Genomic DNA, 25769 nt, shown 5'->3' on the forward strand with positions numbered 1-25769 from the left:
GTGTAGGCTATATGAATTCTTGTGACATCTGTCCAACCAACAGTCTTGAAGAGTAAACACTCCACGGTCAGGAGTAAAAATGAAGGACTGGGTAACAAAAGGAGCAGAAGCTACAACAGCATAAGACTTAATGCCCTACACAATATGTAATGGCAGCCAACAGTGATGTAAAAACAAACTGAAGGAGACAGTAGTGGTAGTGCAGTTCTAAGGCGCACATGTTAGGGAGCACCATAGCCCTTCCGGCACAGCATGGACTGTGCAGTAACAGTGGTGCATACAGACAGGGGGCACAACATATGCCCCCACTGGGTGCACCCCCATGAACAAGGGCAGCAGGGGGCCCTTCAGAGCCCTATGACTGTCCTGACTGCCACACTTTTTATGGTGGGCTCCCCTCCATGAAAAGTGTGGAGGTCTGGAAAGTCACATTATATGCTTGGCGTGCCGCAGCGGCACCGCCAACATATGCTGCCCCAGACTCCCACGCCCGCAGAGGGAACCTGGATCCCCAGTCATGTGGCGGTGGGATTGACTCATAGTAATGCCGCAGTTGGACTGCCAGTGCGGCGCTTCCTGCCAACGCGAGTTTGGTGGTTTAATGGGCTGCCAAACTCATAATCAGCCCCATAGAAAGTCACTGCAATGAGAGCGCCAAAGCACATTCCTTCACACAATGGACTGTGCAGTCTATGCCGTGCAGGAACTGGGGCGCATACAGACAGGGGTTCACACCATGCTCACACCATGTGCCCCCTGCATGCACCCCCAGACCCGGAGGCAAGACTGAAGTTAAAGGCGCTGTACCTGGTAAAGGTCCATGGTGGACAACGTATACAAGGTGTAAAAGAAGGGAAAACAGATCATGAATGTGGGCAAACATGCCTTTTTTTAAATATTTTGTTAACAACAAATAGTAACAAAAACAGAAGAACACTCAAATGAATTGATGATAAGAAAAATGACAGTAGGATGAAAACAATACTTACAAGCTAGCCTAACAATAGGAATGATATCTTCCTATAACATGAGAGTCCCACATATGCCATTAGTGCCGGGCGGTTTGTTACTAATTTGTGGCATGCAGATTTGTATGACTTGTGATACATTTATATCCATACTTTGCACATAAGTGTCATGTTTGTCTGAGCACTGTGTATGGTTTTCTCACCTCACTGAAATTACAGGTAGATTTTGTCTGTCTTCATATATGTTCTAATTTGTATTACAAACTTTTCTCCACATATACTTGTTTAGCTCACAATATTATTCTTACCATAGAGATAATTGTGCCGTGAAATATTATTGATACCCCATTGATTATTGATACTCCATGGCTGTAGTATTTCCAAGGGATTCCCTTTTACTATAATACATACTTATCCATAATGTGGCCCAAGATGTTTCATGGAGAGAGAGAAGAAGGGTGAGAATCTAGCACATCTATATTCTACGAGGTACTAGTGACTGGGTAACGGTTACAGCAGTTTTGGCCAGGAAGGCTGGTGACATGTAAGTGATTCTATGTTGCCCTAAAAAATCTCACAGGCATGGGAGATGCAGCAGGAGAGGGCAAACCCTTATAGATCATGTGTGTATGGCAAGGCCAAAGAAGTGTTGAGTTATATGCAGACCAATCTTATTTGACTCACGATCTTAAGGTAGTGACTTTTTAAATATTTCATGTACTTATCCAATAGTATCTTTTATTTTGTGCTCATAATACTGCATTTAGTTCCTTAAATTGCGGTTTTTTCATTTGGGATGTTGCATCCCAAATACAAAAATACCGGTCGCAAAGTGCCAGATTCTGTGAATCTGCCCGTTTACAACCGTTTTTTTAGTTGATGCATGTGGCCCTATGTGTATAAACGGAAGCCTTGGAAACTACAATGCAACTATATTTTAATGGGATAATGAGCAAAAAGGGTCCTATAATGTCTCCTGTTATCTTCAACCTTTACATGGAACCGCTTAGTGCTCTACTCACAGAAAAAATCAAAAAGATTCGCCAATATGCAGATGATACACAACTCTCCTTGAATGTTTCTTTTGCTTCAGATATCCAAAATGCACATCATCCAGACCAGGATGTCAAGCAACTACCTGAAGACCTACCCAACCAAGACAGAATTATTATTATTTGCAAAAAACAGCAAACAAGTTGTAGTGCAAACCTGGGTCAATGAAATGAACCTTGAAAACTTCAAACCTCAACTCTCACCGAATGCTAAATCACTTGAATTCACCTTGGACACCTACTTCTACCTCAAGCAACATGTTGCTCAAATAAAATATGTCCGGGTACCAGCTCTCTATTCTAAAGAAAGTAAAATAATTTCTTTCAGAATGGGACTTCATAACTGAAACCTTTGCATTCTTGCATTTGGATGGTGTTTTTGCACAACTCCCTGGCCTCCCAGACTCCACATTGGCACACATCTCATCCAAGGCCTATAGAAACATGATCACATCACCTCCAGTCTTACGCAACTCTATTGGCTCATCTTGCCAGCCTGCACCATCTTCAAAACTACCTGCCCTATTTACAAAGCCATCACAATCAGCATCTTGCAGACAAACGCACCCTCTCTGATGATTCTCTGCACACCCACCGTGATGTCCCCGTTAGACTGTAGACTAAGAAGTGTTAAAGGACAAAAAAGACTGTCACATGACCAGAGAACACAGACACCACTACTGCACTACTTTGCCACTCCACATCTAAAATGTTACACAGAAGAGTACTTTATAATTTGATTGCTTATTGAATACTACCAAATTTGGCTCTGACTTGAAACAATTAATTATGAACTGACAGGTGAACCTCTACTGACACAAGAAAAGCCCTGAGGTAGCCAAACGGTATTCCAGCCTGACAAAACACATGTTGGCTAGATCCAGATTTGCAGTGAAGAATTAAAAAAAATACCTATTTGATGGACTAAAAGCAGTATTTATTATAATGTTCTGGTGTACTTGCAAGAAACATTGTTTATAGAGCCCTTTACTGAGTGTGATGGGAAATAGTGGAGAGGTTAGAATTCTGCCATTTACATAATGAGAAATAACATGCTTGTAGCTTGTAACCTTCCCCCTATGTAAAGCAGTGCCGCGGTGGTGGCCAATTGAAGCGTGAAATGGCCATAGAATGCTCTGTATATGCAGTGGATATCTCTCCTTCCTAGGCATCAGTTGTCTAAGTATTTATCAGCTGGGGATACAACCTTGAAATATGTTGTAAAGGTGATTTATTGAGCCACATTTGTGATGAATGGACAGCTCTTGTTCCCAGCTGTCACTCCTTGACCAGCACAGGAATGTCAAGTTAAGTTGAGCTATCAACCATATTTACTCCCATGAGACAAACTATCAAGAATAGGACCTATCACCTTCCTGTCCTTTTTACATGCGTGCCCAGCATTTGTAGTACTGATTGGCATGAAAATAGAACATTGTCATAATCTACATGTCAAGCCGCACCATTCGAGGTTCTCATGGATGTCACACTCTAATGCTTTGCCAGGGTGAGGTGTGGAACCACAGTATGATTCAAGGGCCAAGCTGACATTTGCGTACTATAACATTCCATTAAAATTCTTTGCCACATAGTAAGGTAGCACAACTGAGTGGAGACGATGTTGTCTAACAGCTAGTGTGGTCAACCCTAAAAGTTCATTCCTCCATGAAGAAGATAAGGCACAGATGTGAATCCAGGGTTTCTTTTACAAACTATACCAATAAAACAACAGAACACAAAAGAAATACCTCTGTGGTGAATACCAATTTTATTTAGGGGTAATAGTACAATGAAAAGATGATTTCTGAGAGAAAAAAGATGGGCTTGCCCATGATGGATTTTATCTAGCTGTGGCAGGACTTACAGACAAAGATGATGAATTGTCTTATCTACCCTCGTACTGCATTAGAATAAGTATGGATAAACACTGTTGTGAGCAAAAAGAACTTCAAACTTCAAAGGCTCCTTTTTCGTGCAATGCAAATGATCTCTAACTCTTCGAATTTTGTAATATTTGAAATAGGTACAGGTACAATTATTTCATTCTACCTTCCTGAGGACCTTGTTCAATTGTAAGTAGAAGAAAAAATGAATATGTACCATCCATCAGAAAGCCCCTGGTCGCCTAATAAAAAGGTACATTTTTTGGCCCTTTCTTGACATTGCCTTCCCCTAGTCTTGAGGGTGCTGCCTTGCCCCCCATCCGCCCTTATGGACCTGATATATATGAAAAATGGTAGGCACTTCCTAAAAAGTTTTTATCATGTTGGCAAGATTACACACAGCAATAAAAAGCAGAGGTCACTCAATGGCATCAAGCATTCCATAACCATAGTCAGGGCCCAGCTCTACTTGGCATTTCAGCAACCTGGGCACCAACTGAATGTGGAAATATCAGCTTGAGACTCATTTTGAGTACAACAATGTAGTTAGTGGAGTTGGTGGCATTTTGCGAAGAGAAAATAGCATTATCTATGTTACTCAGTACACCTGATAAACTGGGAGGAAAATAAGAGTGGTTTCTTCAATATAGTTATAGCTCTTACAAAATTCTTATAATGAATATATGTTCATCTTTTGACCAAATAACATTTTTCGAAACATTGGAAGGAGCTAAAAAGAGTTTCATTATGTATTTGAAACAGTAAGTCTGATAAAAGTCTGCCTTTCCTGGGGACCACTTTGTGAAGTAGATTTTTAAAAATGCTGATTTTTTGTACAGATTTTGAGAACCAATGAACTTTGTTGCTTATTGTGAACTTGCCTTTTCACAAGATGACACCTAACGTTTATTAGGTCCAAGAAAAGGCAGTCCACTAAGGGCCTGATTACGACTTTGGCAGTGTAGGGCCGGGTCCGCCCCGCTGCCACACTGCCAAAGCCGTGATCAGACCACCTGTCAAATTAGGAGTTTTCTAGGGCTTTAACACAGCGGTGCTTCAGTAAATGAGAATGCCAAAAAACAGTTCCTGCATGGCATGGACTCAGAAGTCCATGTCATGCAGGAACTGGGGTGTATTTACACAGGGGGCACATGCAGGGCCCCCTTTGTTTTCTCTTCGCCATGGTGTTCATGCAGTAGGAACTTCCATGACACCGCCGGCGGAAAGGAAACTCGTAATGTGCTTGGCAGGACAGTGGCGCTCCGCCAAGCATATTGCTGCATCCCGACCACTGCAACACCGCCATGGAATGGAGATTCCCTGGTGGCTGCAGGGGGGCAAAGGTGGTCCTACCGCCCTAAAAGTAATAGGGGGGTCAGGAGACCACCACCACTGCTCCCCAGGAGTCTGGCGGTCTCTGGAACGCTAGACTCGTTATCGGTCCATAATGTGTACTGGCGAGTACCATTAACTAATTCCTTTGACTTGCAGATTGTATTATGTGTCTCAAATAACAAAATAATACCACTGGCATTTATTTTTTTACGTCTTGTCTACTCATGTGACATTGTTTTCATTCTTCAGAAAAGTATACACCTTGATAATGATAGAGACCCACAAGAACCTTAAGATTTTGCAAGGTATGATCGGAAAGTGAACTTTTCAAGTGTATGTGTTCACGTGGTTAGAGAGAGCTAGCAGAATGGACAATATATATAACAATTATAGCACTTCTTATTTCTTTTATAATGTTACCATCTTTGTTTATATCCGTGAATATATATGTATGCTTGAAAACTTTAATACAAACTTTGAGAAACAAGAGATTAGGTGCACTGTTGCAGATCTAGTAGGAGAAACTTCACTGCTATACACATCTTTAATGATCAATAATGATTCGTGAGCCTTAGTGACTCTCAATTAAGTATGAGCCTAATGAGCAAAGTCGGCAATCGGCAAGTTTTGTGAGAAACAAGATAAGCCACCTTCATGGTTTAAGGGCAGGATAATTGGACTATGGAGGTGCAGAAGAATAGAACACTAGAGGATGGATGGATTTTTATATAGCGCAATATCACCGCCAGGTCTCAAAGCGCTTTGCATTGGGAACCCGTCCTGGTTTTTCCCTGTGAGATAGCCCCTACTGGGTATCCCCAAGGTGAAAGCCAGGCATCCCGGCGCAGTACTTCTAACTCCTCCAACGTCCAACAGTTTCCCTGATTTTGCTTAGACTGGAGTGGGAATAGAAAATCTAACCCCTCTAAAGTCCAACATCTTCCTGATTTTGCTTACAATGGAGTGGGAATAGCAAATCTAACCTCTCCAAAATCCAACGCTTTCTCAGCTGTTTTGCTAGTGTTGTTTATTTTAGATTGTTGGTATTTCTTTACAATTTTTAATAATATTTTTTATAATCATAATTTATATTTAAGCTACATTTTTTACAATAATTTTATTTTTGAATTAAGTTTGATATCTGATTTTATCTATCACTGCTCCCACTCTCCATGCCTCATAAGCATGAAGTCCAGCACTCATGGGGGTGGGTTTTCAAAGTTTTTAATCTTCTATAACCCTTTGCAAAGACAGGCGCGTTTCGGGTAACTCCTTCCTCAGTGAGATCAGGCGCGCCTGACGCCGCCATGTTTAAATAAATCCTGCTAAGGACAAAAACATTAACAAAGGACTATCGGTATATCAGCATAGTCGCCATATTGGAGTGACGAAAAATCATATACAGCGCATTACATTGCACAGTTCATTTTTCTTGAACTCAATGTCATAACATATATTTCAACATATGTAATGATGTCCGTTATAACTAACGCCCTAAATGGGCACATGGCATGCTTTGGGAAGGACGTGTTCACAAAATGCGAGTCTCCAATGTTGACATAATGTCTCATCGTTAGGCACCAAACTACAGTTATGTTGAAATTCAAAATTACATTTCGATATGCTATTTTGAACCTTCTAAATCATGTCATAAATGGGCCAACATTATTAATGTTCTTCATAGTCTTGTAAAGGTCAACCTCCAATGACATTTGCTCTTGATCGATATCGGAATCATTCGCATCACAATTACACCCTGTATGGGCTTGTCTTCCCCTCCTTCCTATAATGCAATCACTGCCGTCATTACCACTGTGTCCTCACTTGAAGCAGCAAATATGTACTACCATGTAGTGAGACGATGTAGATCACCTCCAAGGATCAACAAAGTCATTACATTCAAGGGCTTTGTTACAAATCAACCATTCAATGGAGAGAAGACGACGAAGAATAAAATGAAATAACATAAATTGAAACCAATAAAAACCAAAGGAAAAATTATAGGAGAGTTACGGGAAAGGAAAGGAAAAATCAGAGGAAGAAGAAAAAGTCCTTCTGCACATGTTTTAAAGATGATCTAACTATCCTAATATGAAGAAAAGTGTGCAAGAGGGAAGAGAGACCCTACTTACTTTAATTAGCTGCTTCTAATAGTCAGGAATGTTGAAAATATATGCGACTATGGTGTTCATTTATTTTTCTCATTAATTTTGGCACTAGTCATAGAAAATTAAAACTATATTTCACCTTATTTTTTGCAGTTTTCTTGGGGTTTCACTGAAGATTTTACCTCCTTTTTCCACAGAAATTTCCAATACTTGGGCAGATTTTCACATACTTCTCACAGACCTTTTCAGCCTCTACTTAGCTTATTAAGAAATAGCCTACACTCCCAATTTTCTCCAAAATGCAAACTAAATTATCGCTTGTGGTCAAAGAAGCCAGTGCAGCCTCTCAAGTTTCTAAGACCTATGCTAAATTTAAATACCATAGGCAAAAAGCATGAAAGGGTTTTGCCCATTCTGTGTCTATTGGAAAATGTGGTCATGCAAAGGGCCCTATATTGTTACTTAAACGATGCCTCTAACTTTCCCGTCAATGGGCAGTGCTGGCTTTCGCCCTGGTGGCGCCTCGTGCAGTGATCTTTTTGCCCCCCATGCCCTCCATCTCCACGGATTCCCTTATTATCACTCTCCAACAGTGCCCATCATCTCTCCATAGCCCCTCTCTTTTATTGTGCTGATCATATCAGTGCAGTGTTGCAGAGCCCTTTTCATCACACACACATTATACAGAGACAATTAATCTTACGGGTATTAATCAGTGTATAGGAAATGTTACATAAAACAATGAGGATTATAAAGTGCAGTCACATGTCATCCGTACTAGTAGGTGGTATACTTTAAGAGTGTTAGGTCTGGAGAAGCACAAACTCAGGATTTAAAACGTTTTAAGGTGATTGCGGCTAACTTTATTAAGAAGAATATATTCCTACCCAAACAAACCCTTTTTAGCAACATTGGGATGATAAAAGACGGGGGAAAAATATAACCTTCTAACCTAAAGCATGCAGTTTGTATGCAGCTCTGTGATGACAGTTCATACTTTACTGTGCTAAATTAAGATTTCCATTTATGAACTGCAAATACCAAAAGGATCTCTGTGACAAAAGCAGTAACCCACTAAGCAGTCCACATAAAATAACGTTCTGCAATCTCTGTGGTACATGTTCTTTGCAGCAGGCACATTAACTCTTTGTCCTACTGTCTGGTGAGTCAAAATGCCTCTAGACAAAAAAATCTGATCTGTCACCAACAGGAACATTAATCACCAGAGTTATCTTGACATTTTTATTGTTGCCTGGAAACTGCAGAGCACACAAGGGACTTTGCAGTAGGTGCTTTTAAACCCATAAGTTATTTCTACACCCAGTGCCTCCCCAGCTCAGTCCAGGTGTGGCTGCACCGGTCACACCATCCTAAAGCTGGTCCTGCCCAAGGGTGCCTGAACTTAGTTTGGCGCACCAACGCTTTAGCAACAAATTCCAGCTTATTGTAGCACCACATAACCCCAATTGACATATTTGTCGGTATGGTGTCCTTGCTTTCTAGGTTACTAACAGTCCCGCTAAGGGGTCAGGAACGCAGTAGTAATTCAAAACTTTTTTTGTTTTTAGATTAGCCACAGAAGTACTGCTCTAAGAAAAAGACACAATAAATTTAAAAAATGTTTATTACAACAATCTCATCCTGATGCTTAGTACATGAGTACTAACCACACACAATATAATTCGAACAGCACTATTGGATGTCACTTGCAGAAAGAGCAAAATAAATATTTCTAACGTGATTGGAATGTTCCCAGAAACCAAACACCTTAACCCCTTCCCTGCTGCTGTCGGCCATGGCCGTCGCGAGCACTACCTCGCTGGTGCTGCGAAAGTCCAACGGCCGACGCGGCCCTGCCCGTTTTGCGGAAGTGCCGCACTGCCGCGAAATCGCAGCTGTGGCAAAGGGGTTAAAGACTACATCTCCGCGCTACACTATCAAATCACAGAGTACCTAACTTGCCTCTAGAGTTTCTTTGGATTCAGCACACTGCACACATGTTCACAGCGAAGCAGCTGTGATCATCAAACTTCAACCGAGAGAGAGTGGTTCCTTAAAAGGAAAACACACATCATCTGTGTTCAGCTCCTCTCCTCTTGGTATCGGCTCTTAGCATAGGAATGGATGTTGCGGCATTCTAGCAAGTCCTCCTGGGGAAAAAGGACTCTCTGATTCGCTGGTCAATATAAGGGGTTCATATAGGGTTAAACACTGGTTTTTACCCTACATTGGGGGACTTGTCCAAGACATAACTGGTATAATGCACATTCCGTGTCAGAGCTTGTAATGTACATATCAAGGAACTTGTAGTAGACTTATGGTGTTACGCTGTCAACTCAATGTGAGGAAATAAAGAAGCTTGCTGTGAGCGCCGCTTCATTTAGTACTGCAAGAAAAAAATCTTATAAATGTGTAAGTCGTCTCTAACATACAATTTTCATACACTTTTGATCACCGTGCAAAATGAAATAAAAAACATGGACTAAGCTAACATGCTTCTGGCCCTCCAGTCTCTTCTTAAGGTAAACCAAATAATTTGTAAACTCAACAACGTGTCTGCAGTGAAGCAGATGGACCTACCCACTTCCCGAATGTATTTAATTTCTGCATAATGCAGAATTTGTACTTACAATATGTGTGAGCAGGAACATACATTTTATAGTCAGAACTGAACTTCTAATTCTTAGGCATTATTGTCAGGCCTCTTTGTTAATGTTTTGCAAAGCGCACCTCAACATACCCATGCTATCACTGACAACATTTTGCTCCATACACTTTTATGTCAAAAAACACTGATAGGAGAGACTGACTTATAACATGTTTTAATCATAAATTCAGTGTTTTCCATCTTAGATAAAAAAAATCTACATTTCATACAAAAACACAATGAGGGGCTGTTCACAAAGGTATTTGGAGTACTTAAATTAGTACTCATGTATTACTCTTTTATGCACTTTCACATGTCTTTGAGAACTGCAAATATTCCATGAATGGCCATATTCAATTAGTACAAATAGAAAGGACTGTGCCCTAGTTGCACTTTTACTAACAGGGATTTTGACCTTTCAAGCCCAATTCACAAAGGTATGCAAGAGTATCTAAAAGAGTACTCCTGTGGTATGACTTCCTGCACTCACGCCTGCTTTTCTGAAGAGGGCCCGTATGGTTTTCACACAGAGTTATATAACAGTACAACTGTAATCTATGTTCAGGAAATTATGCTAGCAAAGCTCTAACAGTGCAGATTAAAAAGGCAGGCGAGCAAAAGCATGTAATCCAAAAAGCCCCATAGACTTAAGGACCCTGTGGATGATCTGAAGAAAATACAGAGACATCAGCAGTTTCCCTAGGTTAAGAATAAAGGAGATTTACATGTCACCTCCTTAATCTTCAATGCCCAAAGGTGACCCTCAATATGACAATGGAGACACCAGCACCACCCTTCTACTGGCTAAGCTGCAAGTCTCACTGAAACAATGCCTTGCACAAATTCAGCCCAATGACAGCTCTGGAGAAGCTGCAGAACGTGTAATACTAGAAACCTGCAACTCAATACTGCATCTGTCATCTGTGTGCTGCAATCAAAAGGCGCGGGACAGTCCCTGCATTGAAAATACTGCTCTGTGCCGGGTTCACCATCGCAGAAGTGTTTGTGTTTTATGTCTGTCATTGTAGCCCTTCAACGTGAACCACCGCAGTCTAAGTGCCTTATTGGGAGTTTGGCAGATGGGAGATGCCGTCAAAACACAGCAGATATACGGTCCTGTGTATCAGGGGTAGCCACAGCATTTGTGACAGGAGATCCTGCCCTTCAAACTCTAAATAAGACCCTGGGTTTGCACACCAACATGCACAACACAGATTCAAGCTGCCAACAACTATGCAAATTACTTCCACAAAGAACTAGCCACAGATGGCTGCCTCCACCACATGTTTCATGGACGTCCTGATGCATTTGTCTGAACGTGGGCCCATATGAAAGTGATAAAAATACTTAAAGTACTTCAAATTCTTCTCTCGGGTTTTATTTAAGTGGTGCTTGTGCTTTGTGAGCTAGAGATAATTCTGGTTTTCCTCATTAAATATCCCACGTTAGCAGCCACTCATAAAACGATACTGGCATGCATTCTTCGCCTTCTTTCCCTGTATCTGGTTGTTTTTGCAATCCTGACAGCTGTTGAGCTGCTATTTGCTGTTGAGTTCGTTTACCTTTGAAACTGTGAATGTGTCTCCTCAGCCTCTGAGTTGGTAACTCACTTCCTCATGCAAACTGTGAGGTGCTTCCTAGTAGCTGGTGTGCCTCTGTAGTATCGAAAACATCTTCCTTGAGGGATTTATAAACATAACTACAAGGTCTCATCCTTGGCTTCTCTTTGCTACACATGATTGGGAGGCAACGAAGCAAAGCTAAAGCAAGCACTCTCAAGGCAAACACTCCTTAGCCTTCTGGTTTCATAAACAAAACTCACTGATGTCTTGTGATCACCACCTGACCTGGGGAAAGAATGAGGTAAAATACTTTCTGAAAAAAACCTGGAACCGTTGCCTGATGTGAAACTGGTCTATCAAGACAGCTGTTGATACAGAGACTCCAAGGAGGCAATCCATATGAACCCACATTCTGTTCACACCTTTATCGTACACCACCTAGAACTGCAAGTACCGCGCAATCGTGATGTGACCAGTCAATAGTAACTCATCACTCCAAGTCAAATCTGCTTCCCCACTAATCCCTCTTCTGCTGACTTGCACACTGTGAGCTGCACACTTGCAAGCACATTTGCAAAAGCGTAAAAGAAGCAACAAAAACCCCATGATGTATCACATCTCACCGAACAAAACTACATACTAGTGTTTACCAACTAGGAATGACCTGTTTTGTCTTACTGTCCATCGACATAGCTTCCTCTCATGAGTTAATTTGAAGACTTTTACAATACATAAAAGGAAACAAACCATCAGGTTAGATGCTGAGATGCGCTGCCTCAATGCTACAATCAACTTCATCCACAATGGTTTTCCCAATTTTCCTGGACCTGCTTCATGCAGGAAGCTCAACTCAAACTCAATTATTCTTCACCCGAAAGCGTATTTCAATGAAAGGGAATCAATGTTGCATGCACTTTTCTTGTTCATTAGATTTGGACTTACCATACATTTGTTGGGTTTTTCTCCAGAGTGGACCCTCATGTGAATCAGGAGCTTGTAGCGTGCATTGAAAGGTTTGTAGCGGCGGACACAGCCTGCCCAGAAGCACGTGAAGTCTTCTCCTTTGCGCTGATCGATGTGCGTCTTCTCAATGTGCCGGACCAGTTCATCTTGTTGGTCATAGCCAGCATTACAGTCTATCCATCGGCAAACCTGCTTGCAGTGGCTGATGTCCAGCTCATCGCCGTCATGGTGGTGGAGTGACTTTGGGGACATGGGGACGTGCAAACGAGGCAGGGCCCCTTGAGAGTGGCCTAAGTGCTGATGCAGATGATAAGGGGGCGGTAGAGCCGCGTGATGCTGGAAGAGGTCTGCGTTGCAAAAGTCATCTATCGGCTCCTGTTTTAGGAAGCTCAGCTTCTGCCTGCTGTCTGACGCTCCCTGTTGAGTGATTGCACCATTCATCATGAGGCTAAGGTTTGCATGTCCCTCTCCCTCCTGCATTTGCAACTGTTCACAGTCTCTCCTGGCACATTCGGCGGGGACAGGTACAAGACTGGCCGCGGGGGAGGGTAGATTGCACAGGTTCGTAGGCTGAGCACCAGCCTGGGGGTGAGCAGATTTCTGAACACTGTTGCTGCAGATCCCCCCAGGATGGGAGGACAGGCCAGCTGAACTAGTCCTCAGCCCATTCATGCAGGTGACCAAGGAGGCCTGCGATGTCCGAATGATGGCTGTGATGTCCAGCCCCTTGGCTGCCGACAGCGCCCCGGAGAGGCATCTCTTCCTCAGGTTGCCTGCCTGCATCCTGGATGAATGCTGAGGGCTGCCAAGTGACAGTGGACCTGGGGAGTTGCTATGCTCATTGTTGAACAAGTAGGATGAAAGGGAGTCTGCAAAGCTATTATTCATAGCGTTGGCTTCCGGGTGCAGGCTGCTGCCTCCGCGTGGCTCCGCCCCGTCAGCAAGCCTTCTGTCAGCAGGGATCTCCGATAGGGCTGTATAATCGCCCGGCCTCTCTTGCTTGATGTGCTGAGGGGTATGGTTTCCATTCACATAGGCAGCGGCACACATCGCATCTTGAAACCTCGCCGACCTGCAAGGTAGGGTCAGAAAAACTTTATTAGTTCATAGTAAAGTTTGGGTTTCTTGTCAGCACAAAAAGCTGCATCTCTGATTCCTCAAAAGGGGAAGTGCAGCAATATTCCTATAAACAGATGTTTTCTTAAATGTCGTAAACACGTGCTCCTTATAAGGACAGATTAACATCAGTGTATTTCACTTCAAGGAATACTACATGCGCCGCTATGATTATGCAAGTGTGCGGGACTTCTTTTGTAGACTAAACTTTCACGTAAACATATAACAATAAACATTTGCTATTGCTGTATATAAAACCTTTATTTTTTGGGGGGACTTCACTTGTAGCCAGTATGAAAACCGTGGCATCTATATATAAGTTCCAATGTGAACTTTATGGTCCCTTCCAGGCGCTGGAATGTTATCAGCAAAGCGTTTATTCCACATATTCAAAGTTAAAAGTTTATCTTCGCCAACCTAATAATATTGTGGTACGAAAGTAATTACTCTGTACTTGAATTCGAATTAAAGTTTCCTTTAAAGTCATTTTGCATCATGAGAACAACTTCACATCATTAAGAAAACCGTAAATATTACTCTTGTCCACTCCGTATAGTCATGTTTTCTACAAAAAAAAGCAGATCCAGAAGCTTTAGGATAAGTGATGAATAATCACTGGCAGACTCTCTAACACATGAACTGTTATTCTGTAAAGTGTAGGGGGCGTAACTCGCGTAATTCCTTGTAGCGTAATCACACGGAAATATCCAAAAATTCCAAGAGAAAGCGCAGATTTTTCTTAGTGCAATAAATCCCCCTAGCACCTCACATGGATGCAATTTGCGCTATGAAATTGCACTTAATGCAACGGAACATGAATAGGGCGCACAAGCAGCCGTTCACGCTCGCTAAATGTGAACTTGGGGTTTGATTTCCCCCAACTTACTCCCAGTATTCAACACTAGTTTCTTAGGCCAAAATGCACCATTGTGTCATGAATGCAAGCAAGGATGCATTTTGCGCCAATACATTAACACTAAATACAGCAGAACTTAGCAGCAGCACCCGCAGCTGTTCGCACTCTGTAAATGTGCTCTTACAGACAATAGCAGTTTTCCCCCAAATTACTCTTAATTACGCAAGAAGGTGTAATCACATTATTATTGGTAATTCCTTGTCAAAGAGTAACATGGCATTACCAAAATTACTCTGATTACTTCTGCGTAAATGAAATTCCACTAACACCTAGTAAAGTGTCAAAAATAATAAAGGTGCATAAAATATCAACCTCTGAAGTTAAAAGTCAGAATAAACAGTAAAACATTTTGTTGAATAAAACACTTTTGTATATACACCCAATCAGAGAATCTGCAAAGAGTAACTTGATCATATTATTGCTTTGACTCTTGAAAGTGATGTCCTGTAAGTAATACATCCTCTCTGTGTATCAACCTATGTACCGAGCATAACTGTAGGAACTATTCTCATAGTCTAAACAGTAAGGTAACCCACGGCTCTCTACAATTTTGTCAGCGGAACAAGTGATTAATTTATATCTGCATTCTCCTCTCAGTAAAATGGGTGATATTGGCATACACAGAATTGTAATTAAACATTTTCAGAGTCCATCAAGAACTTCTGGACCAGCATAGCCATTGTGAGACAAGCGTGCAAAGAGGATGGTAAGAAAGGAAGACCAAACAAGTGCCCCCTGTGACTTTATTCAGTTTCGCCCCTCCCGTATGCAGTGTGAAAGGGACAAGGGTCATTCTGAATCTTAATAAGAGTGCCCAAACAGACAATCTCCAAACCTTTGTCCATTTTCATCTCACAAATAAGAATGGTGACATAACTGTACAAAAGTTATTTTTACCAAAGATGGCCTGATAGATGTACACTTTCATTTATCTAGTTTCGTCATTTATATTTGCAATCTAGGCTAACTGTACAAAAGTACTAAAGGGGTCTTACCAAGGGTGCCAGGATAGGGGTACTGCTTAAATGTATCCTTCGTGCTTCCTCCATCATGCAATCTCAATTTAATGTATAAGTGGCATACAGGAAGGACCCTAAAGTGTCAACATCTGATGCAGTTGCCTCTGATGGTAGCAGTGAGTGTTTTGTTCTGAGGTAAAAGACATCTACTTGTTCAAAGCAAACTCAAGAGTTTTTAAAGTAATACAGTTCTGTTTACATACATCAATGTATCTATCAGAAACACTTATATGAAACTTGAGTTTCTTCTCACAGGATGCATTGTTTCAGCCATGCACTATTTGGTCTCTGAGCTGTCTTCAATCAGTGTGCATTTGTACAAGTGACCAGCATAACTGGACATCATAATATTCATGACACTTTACTAGCGAAACATACTCTGGTAACATAACTCCTCTTTTTCAGCTGGTTATACTTTCCTATTCACCATAACATTGTTCTTGCTCTCTCGTTGACCTTGATGCATTGATTACTGATTTTGACGTGACCCTTTGTGACCCCACCAAAACCCCTCCTCTGTCTGGAGACCTCTAAGTCTAATGTCATGAACTGTACAGCAGGGCAGGTGTTTTCAACATTTATCACTCAACTGAAGTAAATATAAACCAGTATGTCGAAGGCAAACTTTTCAGGTTTTTAAAATTATACCTCACATTTCCAACCATTGATATCCATTAACCCTACGCCCATTCTGCAAATATTCAGACATTACTTGGGAAATCATCTCCAATATGGCTTAATACTGCAATATGGGATTTAAGCTGAATGATTCAGACTTGAATCTCCTGACTAATAGAAATGTCCACCTTTCTTCTACAGAAGGAGTGTCGCTTATTCACACTCACTGTCTTCTTACACTCAGCTACTTTTAACATCACCTTAGTAAAGGGTCAGTCACACCGCATTGTGTTATGGAAAAGAATAATTGAGGGTTTCCACTGGAAGCTGGGACTAAAATTAGTCATCACTCTTGAATGTGCAGAACTGCGAGGCTTCTTTGCAGACCTTCGGTGTCGAGCAGAAGCAAATACTTAATGAACGTCTGAATCCATCAAACAGTAAAATAGCTTAAAGTAATTTGCCTGCAAGGAGCTGGGGAGACCTTACAATGACTTTTCCCCACCCTTGGCCAGTGCTAATGCGAGTAGCCAAGCTTGCCTGGTCTTTGGACATGGCATACTTTTCAAAAGGTTCCAATTTAAATGTTTTCCAAACTGGAACTGGCATATGTAATTTGCAGGGTTTCACATCATGCTCTTGTCATATACGTGCCGAATAAGTACCAAAAGTACAAATATGTTGATCAGTATCTTTACACGTGTTTAGCACGTTTCTGTTCTGGGTTCCTCCATTTGCCTAATTTGTGTGACCTTGAGATTTTGCATTCAGAATGTGCAGATGGGAATGACTTCAGAATAGTTTGGCTGTGTAACTACTTTATTTACTGAATGCTGCTTTGCGACATTACAGAGGATTTCAATCGTCTTTTTCAGAAGATTTTAGATCCCACAAATTTCCCGGTCCAGACCTTTTCCTCTTACACTTTGTGAGGGAAACAACATGATTCATCTTGGGAGCAGGTGCCCTGAAAGCTCTCCTGTGTAATTTTATCTAACTGTACAATTCTGTGGAGACATTGTAATCCTGTGGCCGGAAATGACCTCCCCGTGCCCCTAGTCTCTAAAGTACACTACCAGAATATCATAGATGAAATATCACCCTACAAAAGTATCGTAACTGAAATATCAAGAGGCCATTCACCATGAGGTTAAGTATATATAGGTGAGTACAGGTGTATTGCAGTGGTGGCCGCCACAAACAAAGGGTGGTGAGGTGGGTGGTTTGTACCAGGGGGGTAATCTTTTTTTTATTTTTTAGGAACTTACCATAAGCTGCCGGCCGACTATTGCGTTGCGTCACGTCTCCGTGTTCTTCCTGGATCCAGCAGACACTGGGACAGACTCCCTGTGCAATCCCAACGCTGCACTCATGCTGTGAGAGCAGTGTGGTGATTGGCCGGAGCGGGCTGAAAAGACGCTCTGCTCAGGACAGGGAGTCTGTGCTGTTTCTCCAGCCTGGCTGTTCAATAGAGCTGGGTTTGAGAAACCTAAATGTGCATGTGTGTTTGGCTGGCCAAAGACGGACGACCAAACACACATGCGCTTAGAAGTGCTCATAACACTCCTCCTTCCTCTTCCCATGTCCAGACACGCCCATCCCTACACATGCTGGCTCCAAGCCGGCAAATAAAAACAAGCATTTACAATGCAATGGTCTCTGCATTATTAAAGGTAGAGCTATTGGCATCGCTCATGACATTTTTTTAAATAATAAATGGCATTGTCATTTACATTGCCAATAGCTTAATCGTTAAATAAATGGCATTCTCATTTACAATGCCAATAGCTTAATCGCTCGCAAATGCATGAACTATTGCATTTACACCCCCACAGAGCCACACACACAAAGCCACCCACACACACATACAGAGCCACTCAGACAGAGCCACAGACAACCACACAGAGCCACAGACACACACACAGAGCCACACACAGAGACACACACACACACACAGAGACACACACACACACAGAGCCCCCTCACACACACAGAGCCCCCACACACACATAGAGCCCCACACACACACACAAAGCCCACCACACACAGAACCCCTTGCCCATCCTCCTGGAGCCCAGATGTTGATGGTTTGGGGGCAGAGTCTGGGGATACGAGCGGGGGTTCATGCTTTCTGTTGTTTGTACCTCGTGACACAAACTTCATGAATCAGAAGGAATAGAAATCTCCCTCCACCAGGTAAGTTGATCCCCATAAGAGACCCCTGGGATGAGAGCTTTATGACCCCCATGTCCCGGGATGGGTTGTGATGGGACAGCTGTGTTCAGGTCTCTAGAAGGGGATTCAAACAGACATCTAAGATAAAGAGCGGCACGACCTGCCGTGCCACCAGAGCACCAGAGAGAGCACCGCACTGAACCACAGATGACACACATGTACTCCAGGGCATTCGCACATCATTCAGTAGTTATCGCTGACGCCCCTAATCAGCAACCAAGTGCATCACGAAAAGCACGCCTGCCCTCAAGCGCCTTACAGAGAGAACCTGGACGCCCCAGAACCCATGCAACCCAAAGAGAGTGGCGCAGGGCCCACAGCAGGGATGCACTCACAAGAAGAAACCCCTGTGCTTGGAGCACAGAGACCCCCAACAAGCGCAGGAATGAATCTTTCCAAAGCACTGGATCACTTTCGTCCATTGATGTCTGGGTGGGCTCTGTGTTGACCGCAGTGCTAAATATGTGTACATTGCCAGCCCCGCAGTGCATGTCTATGTGGCTGTGTGCAGTACCCTCGTGGCAATCATTCCAGTGCCCTACTGTGAGCCAGTCCTTCTGGAGAACCCTGTGAGGGGCGGCCCTTGCCATTCTCAATCTTACTAGCATGAAGTTCATTACATTGGCAGCCTGCTTTTGACTCTGCCGGGTGGCCCTAGAATGCATTGTTCCTTCTCTTCCTCGGGCCTGGAACTGTTGAGGCTCGCGCCACAGTGCTGCAGAAGGGAACGGGGGTAAAGTGTGGGTGCTGACGTATGGTACCGCTGGTGCTTTCAGCGCTGGGTGTGTTTAAGGGAAGCCTCTGCTGCTTCTGCTGTGTTATGTACACTGGGTTCACACCTGTGCCAAGACTCCTGTGCTGTTGCTCTTGTCATGAACCTTGATGTCCTGCTTCATGCCACTTCTGCAGCTGTGAGGCGCGTGAGTACAGCTTGTCTTTTCCGGTAACTGTACCTTGTAATACCCGCAGTGACGCTTGTATTGTCACATGCTGCACCCGGGCTCGTGAAGCTTGTACTGTCACGTGTTCCACTTGTCCTCTGCGCTACGGAAGCTTCCCTTGTCACATAGAGTACCAGTGCTGTGTTCTAAAGAAGCTCAGGGCTTTAAGTGGGCAGGGTTCGGGCGGTGCTCAGCACTGGCAGTTTTTATAAGAAGGTACTGAGATTAAATATCCTGTTGAGCAGTGTCACCCTTCACTGCATTTGATGAATAGTTCTTTAATAGTCTCTCTTGTCAGAACTGAAGCTTTTCAATGTTATGTACAAAGAAGCCATAGTTGGTGTTTATTTACCATATGCAACTCACAACCATTGACAATGCCAATAGTCTTGGCTTGTTGTAGATGTAAGGTCACATTTAGTATTATATATATCTGGATGCAATGACTGAAACAACAAAATTCCAGTCAGGCGGCACACGATGCTGAGCACAGATTTTTAGTTTAGGTGTTTTGAGCTACGCCTTTTTGAGAGTCTCTACCGCCTCCAATAGTTTTTTCATTCCACTTAAAGCCCCGAGAAAGCTTCTCCTGCGTCATGCTAAACTTGTGCTGAATTTTAGGGAAACAGTTCTTATCGCTTGTCATAGACCATGTGCGAGCTGTGTGCGTGCACTGTTCGAATGAGCTCTCTCTGCTTGTGCTGTGTTATAGAGGTTTGCCCGGCCTCTGCAGCAGCTGACGGTAGCAGGAAGTCGTTTCATCCCTTTTGGGATGGGCCCGCATGCTGACAGCAGGTGGCAAGGGAAAAATATGCAGCACTGGGTTTCTGTTACCATAAAAGCTTACAACGGGGTTGAAAAGATAAAAAACATGTTTGGCGCCGCGAGCCACACATTGCACTCGCTCAGCCATACACTTTACGCGATTAGCCACACTAAGAAACTTTCACACAAGTACCGGTTTCCTGGCACACTTAAACTCTTCAGAGCTTTTAATTATGCAGGCGAGGCTCCAAGTTTTAGATTCTCGCAAAGTTTCTTGACTTTGAGTTCAACCGCGGATTATTATTTATTTCGGCGCTCTTCAAAAAACGTCAACACACTGCAAGCAATGTTTACACAAACTAAAATTCAGCCAAGATGCAAGTAAAATCGCAGCAGAGGCCATTGTCTTAGGAAGCTGCTGGCGGGGCGGAGGCACAGGGGCGCATTATCAGGTTACCTGGTTTTGATTCCATCACCCTACACTTCCCGGCAATATAACGCTTGTGGATTTTTAAAAAATGCCTGATTTTCTTCCTGCGTCACGGTTTTCCTAGCTTTCTCTTCTTCTTTCTTGCCTGGATGAAAGACCCGTGGTAGGAGGAAGCGACAAGTGATTTACCTGGATTGGCAGCTGGGCTGTTCCTGTCAACAACAACAACAAAAAATGGCTGCCGCAAAGCTCAAACATTTTCTGATTCGAGGGCGTGCTTTTGGGTGAGTGACAGATGACATCACAGGTAGAAAGAACCTAAAACAACACGCCCCCGAATCGGAAAAAGACAGGGCTTGAACTGAGTGAAGCCCCTCTCTTCCAATGGCTGGCCTCCGTTTAGGAAGGCAGCCAATGGAAAAGAGAGGCGGGTTCAAACCCCCTACTAGAAAACATTAAATCTCTGACTGAGACTGCGCAAGCGCAGCCTACGGTCCTCGACCTAAAAAACCGATGATAGAACATTGTTTTATTATTAACCTGCTGGCTCTGAGCCAGTGGGGAGAGCACCTCCGTCATTGTGGAGGAGCCGCCCCAGCATTGAAATTAACGGCACATATATATATATATATATATATATATATATTTTATGTTTTTTTTCCACACAATCGTATTCTCTTAGCGCCGCGCTCAAGCGATGGGTACAATCGCGATGGGGCTAAATCCAAGCCCAAAATTAATTTATTCTGCAAAGATGCAACGCACTCCAATTTCCAGTTTTAAAGCTTTTACTGTTAGCTTAACTGGCTTCAACCAAAGCGTTTCAGCCCAGGGAGGCCTGGCTGGGCTGAAACGCATTGTTTGGAGTCAGATAAGCTAACAATAAAAGCTTTAAAACTGGAAATTGGAGTACATTGCATCTTTGCAGAATAATATATATATATATATATAATAACATTTTGTTTTGCGCTGAACTTGAATAACTATAAATGGTGGCAGTTTTCCCTGAATTGCGCAAGATTAAACAATTTGATTCAATTTATAAGACCAGAAAAGTAAATTCAGAAATTTCACCACTGCCATTTTAAATGTTGCAATCAGCAAGAAACCTGGTCCCTTTTCGCGCTATCTGCCATTGACTTAAAAAAACCAGGGTTGAACTGAACTTCCTTTTAGATGCAAATGATTAAGGTTCGTTGGATCCGAAACGCGTTATGCTTTAAATATTTTACCTTGCCTGGAATAAAAGCATCTTTTATTGAAGCACATCTGGTGGGCCTGATTACGCAGCACTGAAGTGGTGCGTGTTCTTCTTTTGGAATATGTGTATATATATATCATACATCCAGGAGGGTCCTGCCAGGATCGGCTCCCTCGTCAGGTGGCGCGAAGAGACGGCGAACCCAAGCCGTAGAAATTAATCACAATTCCACAGTTTGCTTCAGAGCAAGCGCGCACTCAAGGGTTACGATCTTTGAAAAAAGTTTTATTCCAAGGTAACGCTACGCGTTTCGCCAATAGCCTTGATCACACGAAGACTATTGACGAAACGCGTAGCGTTACCTTGGAATACAACTTTTTTCAAAGATCGTAACCCCTGAGTGCGCGCTTGCTTTGTAGCAAACTGTGGAATTTTGATATATATATATATATATATATATATATATATATATATACCTCTGGTGCTTGAGAGCAGTTTTCCAGCATTCAGCGATGTCTTCCTCTGATGAAGGAGCTGCCAAAAGCTCTAGAAACGCGTTAGGATGCAAATTTCGTTTGAACTGAGACAAGCTGGTTTTCCGAATAAAGAATGGTGTTGAAGCCAACCTGCTGTCGGTGTGTCCTTGCCTCAGGGCGAACTTTGGACTCGATATATATATATATATATATATATATATATATATATATATATATATATATGTGTGTGTGTGTGTGTGTATATATATATATATATATATATATATATATATATATATATATATATATATATATATATATATATATATATATATATCGCTCAAACACCTTCCGAAGGAAAGAATCAGCCGCACATCACCAGCGAAGTTTGCATCCTGATTTTATTCACAAACGGCAATCCTAACATGTTTCGTTCTATCACCTTGGCAATATGTATATCTTCAAGGTACATGGATACAGAGTCGTGAATAGTAAATGCAATCCCACTTTCACAATATGTTGGTTCTCGAAAAGGAAGGCCACAATATTTATCTCTGACAATATTTCTGTCCTCGATGCTCTGTCGTACATTGCTTCAGATTTTGACAATGCTCCTATAGACACTGTGGACACGTCCTAAAGTAAACATGACAGTAAAATATCTAAGCTGACATACTGAGCTTCTGCGAAATGTTTGTCACAGAATTCTGAGTTCTTCTACGTCCCATTCATCCCATTGTCCAAAGATGCATTTATCAGAGGAATGGATGGATGAGACTGATAGAGCGCCATGTTATTCTGTAAAATTGTAGGGGTGCACCATAATCCCAAGTAGTCAGCACCCACATATTTAGAGGACCATGTTAATGTGTGACTTTAAATTGTAGTACTAGGCCGGGGATCAGTGCAATATGTGGTTGTGTGCTTATATTGTTTGAATAACGAATGTAGTGCCAGATTCGAGAATATGCCTTAAGTAATGTAGAAATTATTGCTTCGTGTTTAAAATGTTACATTAGATTTGAACGTGCCATATTAAAGTTGCACGTGTAGGTTGCTTAATATTAAAACGCGTTATGCTCTAACATGAGAAGTAATAATGTTTAGAAATGTAATGAAATATTGCTTTAGAATGGTTTAAATGTAATGCTTATGTTGTAGTTTAGAAATGCATTTAAAAGTGTAAAAGCCTGAGACGTGAAATTACCAGCAGAGGCCTAACTGTAGTTATCTTAGCACAACCAGAAAGGCAGGGTTGAATGTTTTCCTTGGGAAAAGGCTCCTGTTCGCAGTTGAATTTCAAAATGTAACTTAGAGCGTGTACAGGATTGTTTCTCTTGCATTTATTTCTCTTGCAGGTGCAAGGCCATGTAGCTCATTAGGTAGAATAATCCATTGTTTTAGGAGTTAGGTTGGTAGGAGTGAGAAGGAAGGGAGTCTACTGGTATGCAAAACTGCAACATTTGGCGGAGAAGGTGCCTGGGACCCAAGGACACAGCAACGGTTTTTGGAAGAAGATGGACCTGTACTGGAAAAATACAAGGGGCCGCACCTGCCCAGAGGGGGTGTGACCAAGGCGTGTCTACTGTTTTGGGATTTTGTATTAGGGAAAGTGCCCCGAGGGAGGAGGGTCAGTCGCAGTTGGGGTTAGGGTTAGAGTCAGTTGGAGTCAGACTGGGTCCTGTCTAACGCAGTCCAATTGGAAATGCAGTTAGACAGGGGTTTTGGTGGGAACTAGGCAGGAGAAATTAAGGAGTATCTTAGAACGAGCTCGGTAGCTTGGGCTACTTACCTGGAAATGGTGAATGTGCTTCTTAGGGAGCCTTCACAGCTGACACCTTTTTCTTTTGCCTGTGAGATATGCTAAGTAGGGATGTCACCTTAGAGCTAGTGTAGGGATAGACTAATCTTTTCTTTCCCTTTTTAGCAGATGCAGTCGAGACTTTCAGTGGGAACTGTTATTGCTTGCCTAACGCTTCTTGGACTTACGTTGCTCTTTATTCTGAGTCGTCTGAGACTCCTGCGAAGGATTATGTTTGTATCAGTGCCAGTTTATTTCTTAAACCTCTTGCTGAGGTGCTTGTATGTTCAGTTATTTTTGACTTTGTAAGAAATCTTTAAACTTTATTTCGTAGTCAGTGGTCCTTTGGATTGGGATGTATTTAGTCTTTGGAAAATTGTCATAAATATGAAAATAGAGAACTTCCCTTTACACTTCTTTGCGGATTAAAGAGATTCAGTTGGCCAGGGATTCTAAGGATTGGTAAGGTAAAAATATATAGGAGAATTCCAGCGTCACCAAGTACACACAAGTAACGTCTGGCTTTATACCTACAAATTGTGTTTAAATGTGGGAGGGGACATAAAACATGTTGCTGGTACTCTTTGCCAATAGGCACATGGACCATGGAGGAACTGTTGGGAACAGCTTCGCATGATAGCTTAGAAGACACCATAAACACTTGTCCATGTGAAACTAAATAACCACAAGAAATGGGTGAGAGGGGGTACTGGCAAATAGACCCATACCCCCCCCCCCCAGTTATGGATTACATCAAATTCAGAAATTAATATCTCTCAAAATCATGTCATTGTTTTTTGTGTTTATGCAAGACTTTTCCCAGGGACAAATGCATACCGGGAATATGAAATCTTAGAATGTACCAATTGATTTTCAATATGCAGACAATGAAGAACTGAAAAGCTGCTCAAGAAGTGGGAGAAGCGGTGGTGTAATGGGTTAGTTACAGATATTTTATGGTTGTGATCAAGATTTTTAAGACTGATAGAAATGGAAATAATTTAGTCCAGGATCTCACCAGTTGGGGAGCTCTGGCAATGGAGTGGGGGAAGAATGCACCCAAGAACAAAGTCAGCAGGCAGGGGTTTACGAACAACCAGTTTAAATAAATGCATTCTTTTTTTTTTAATTTGACCTGGCAAAATCTTACTTTTTCCACCCTTTTTATACGCTGGATAAAACCACTACAAGACACACCTCCACTCAGTGTAAAACCTTTTGGTAGAATTTAGTTTAAGCCAAACATGTACTGCTAGAACTCCATGACTGCCCATTTCCAACCCTGGTTCGAAAACAGCATTGCCTGCACCGTTTGTTGAAGATTGGCTGTACTAATGTTTAAACAGCAAGACCAAAAATTTCTGGTGCCTGCCACTGATTGATTTCAAGTAGGCCTGTGCAAATTGCATAGCATCGCAGCTCGCAGTTTTGCACATATTTCTGCAAACTATGGGAGTGTGCAACTGCCATATTTAAAATATATATATATTTAAGAGCCGCTCTGGGCATAGGAGGGGACAGGCACTGCTTAAGAGTGGTCACCCTTGTTGGTTGCCACAGGAGCATCAGACCGAATCAGCATTTTAGAAGCCAATGCTCTAAACATCCTCCAGAGGAACCATGTCTGGTCCTCTTAGGGGTCCGGGCAACCTGCCCACGCACCCCAAAAGACAGCCAACCCTGGCCCCTGGCACCCCTCAGGCTCAAATTCCCCTCCCCAACCCTTCTACTTC

General features: G+C 42.4%; 1 protein-coding gene across 1 annotated transcript in view; it reads right to left on the bottom strand.

Moving 5' to 3' along the window:
- GLIS1 (GLIS family zinc finger 1) overlaps window positions 1–25769 on the bottom strand; it is a 1492284-nt gene that overhangs the window by 1006222 nt on the left and 460293 nt on the right. The window contains exon 3 of the mRNA XM_086936198.1: window positions 12498–13590. Coding sequence (XP_086792324.1) covers window positions 12498–13590 — 1093 coding nt within the window. The remainder of the gene's footprint in view (window positions 1–12497; window positions 13591–25769) is intronic.

This window comes from Lissotriton vulgaris, chromosome 1_1 (assembly GCF_964263255.1).
Source record: "Lissotriton vulgaris chromosome 1_1, aLisVul1.2, whole genome shotgun sequence".
In the NCBI taxonomy this organism is placed as follows: Eukaryota; Metazoa; Chordata; class Amphibia; order Caudata; family Salamandridae; genus Lissotriton; species Lissotriton vulgaris.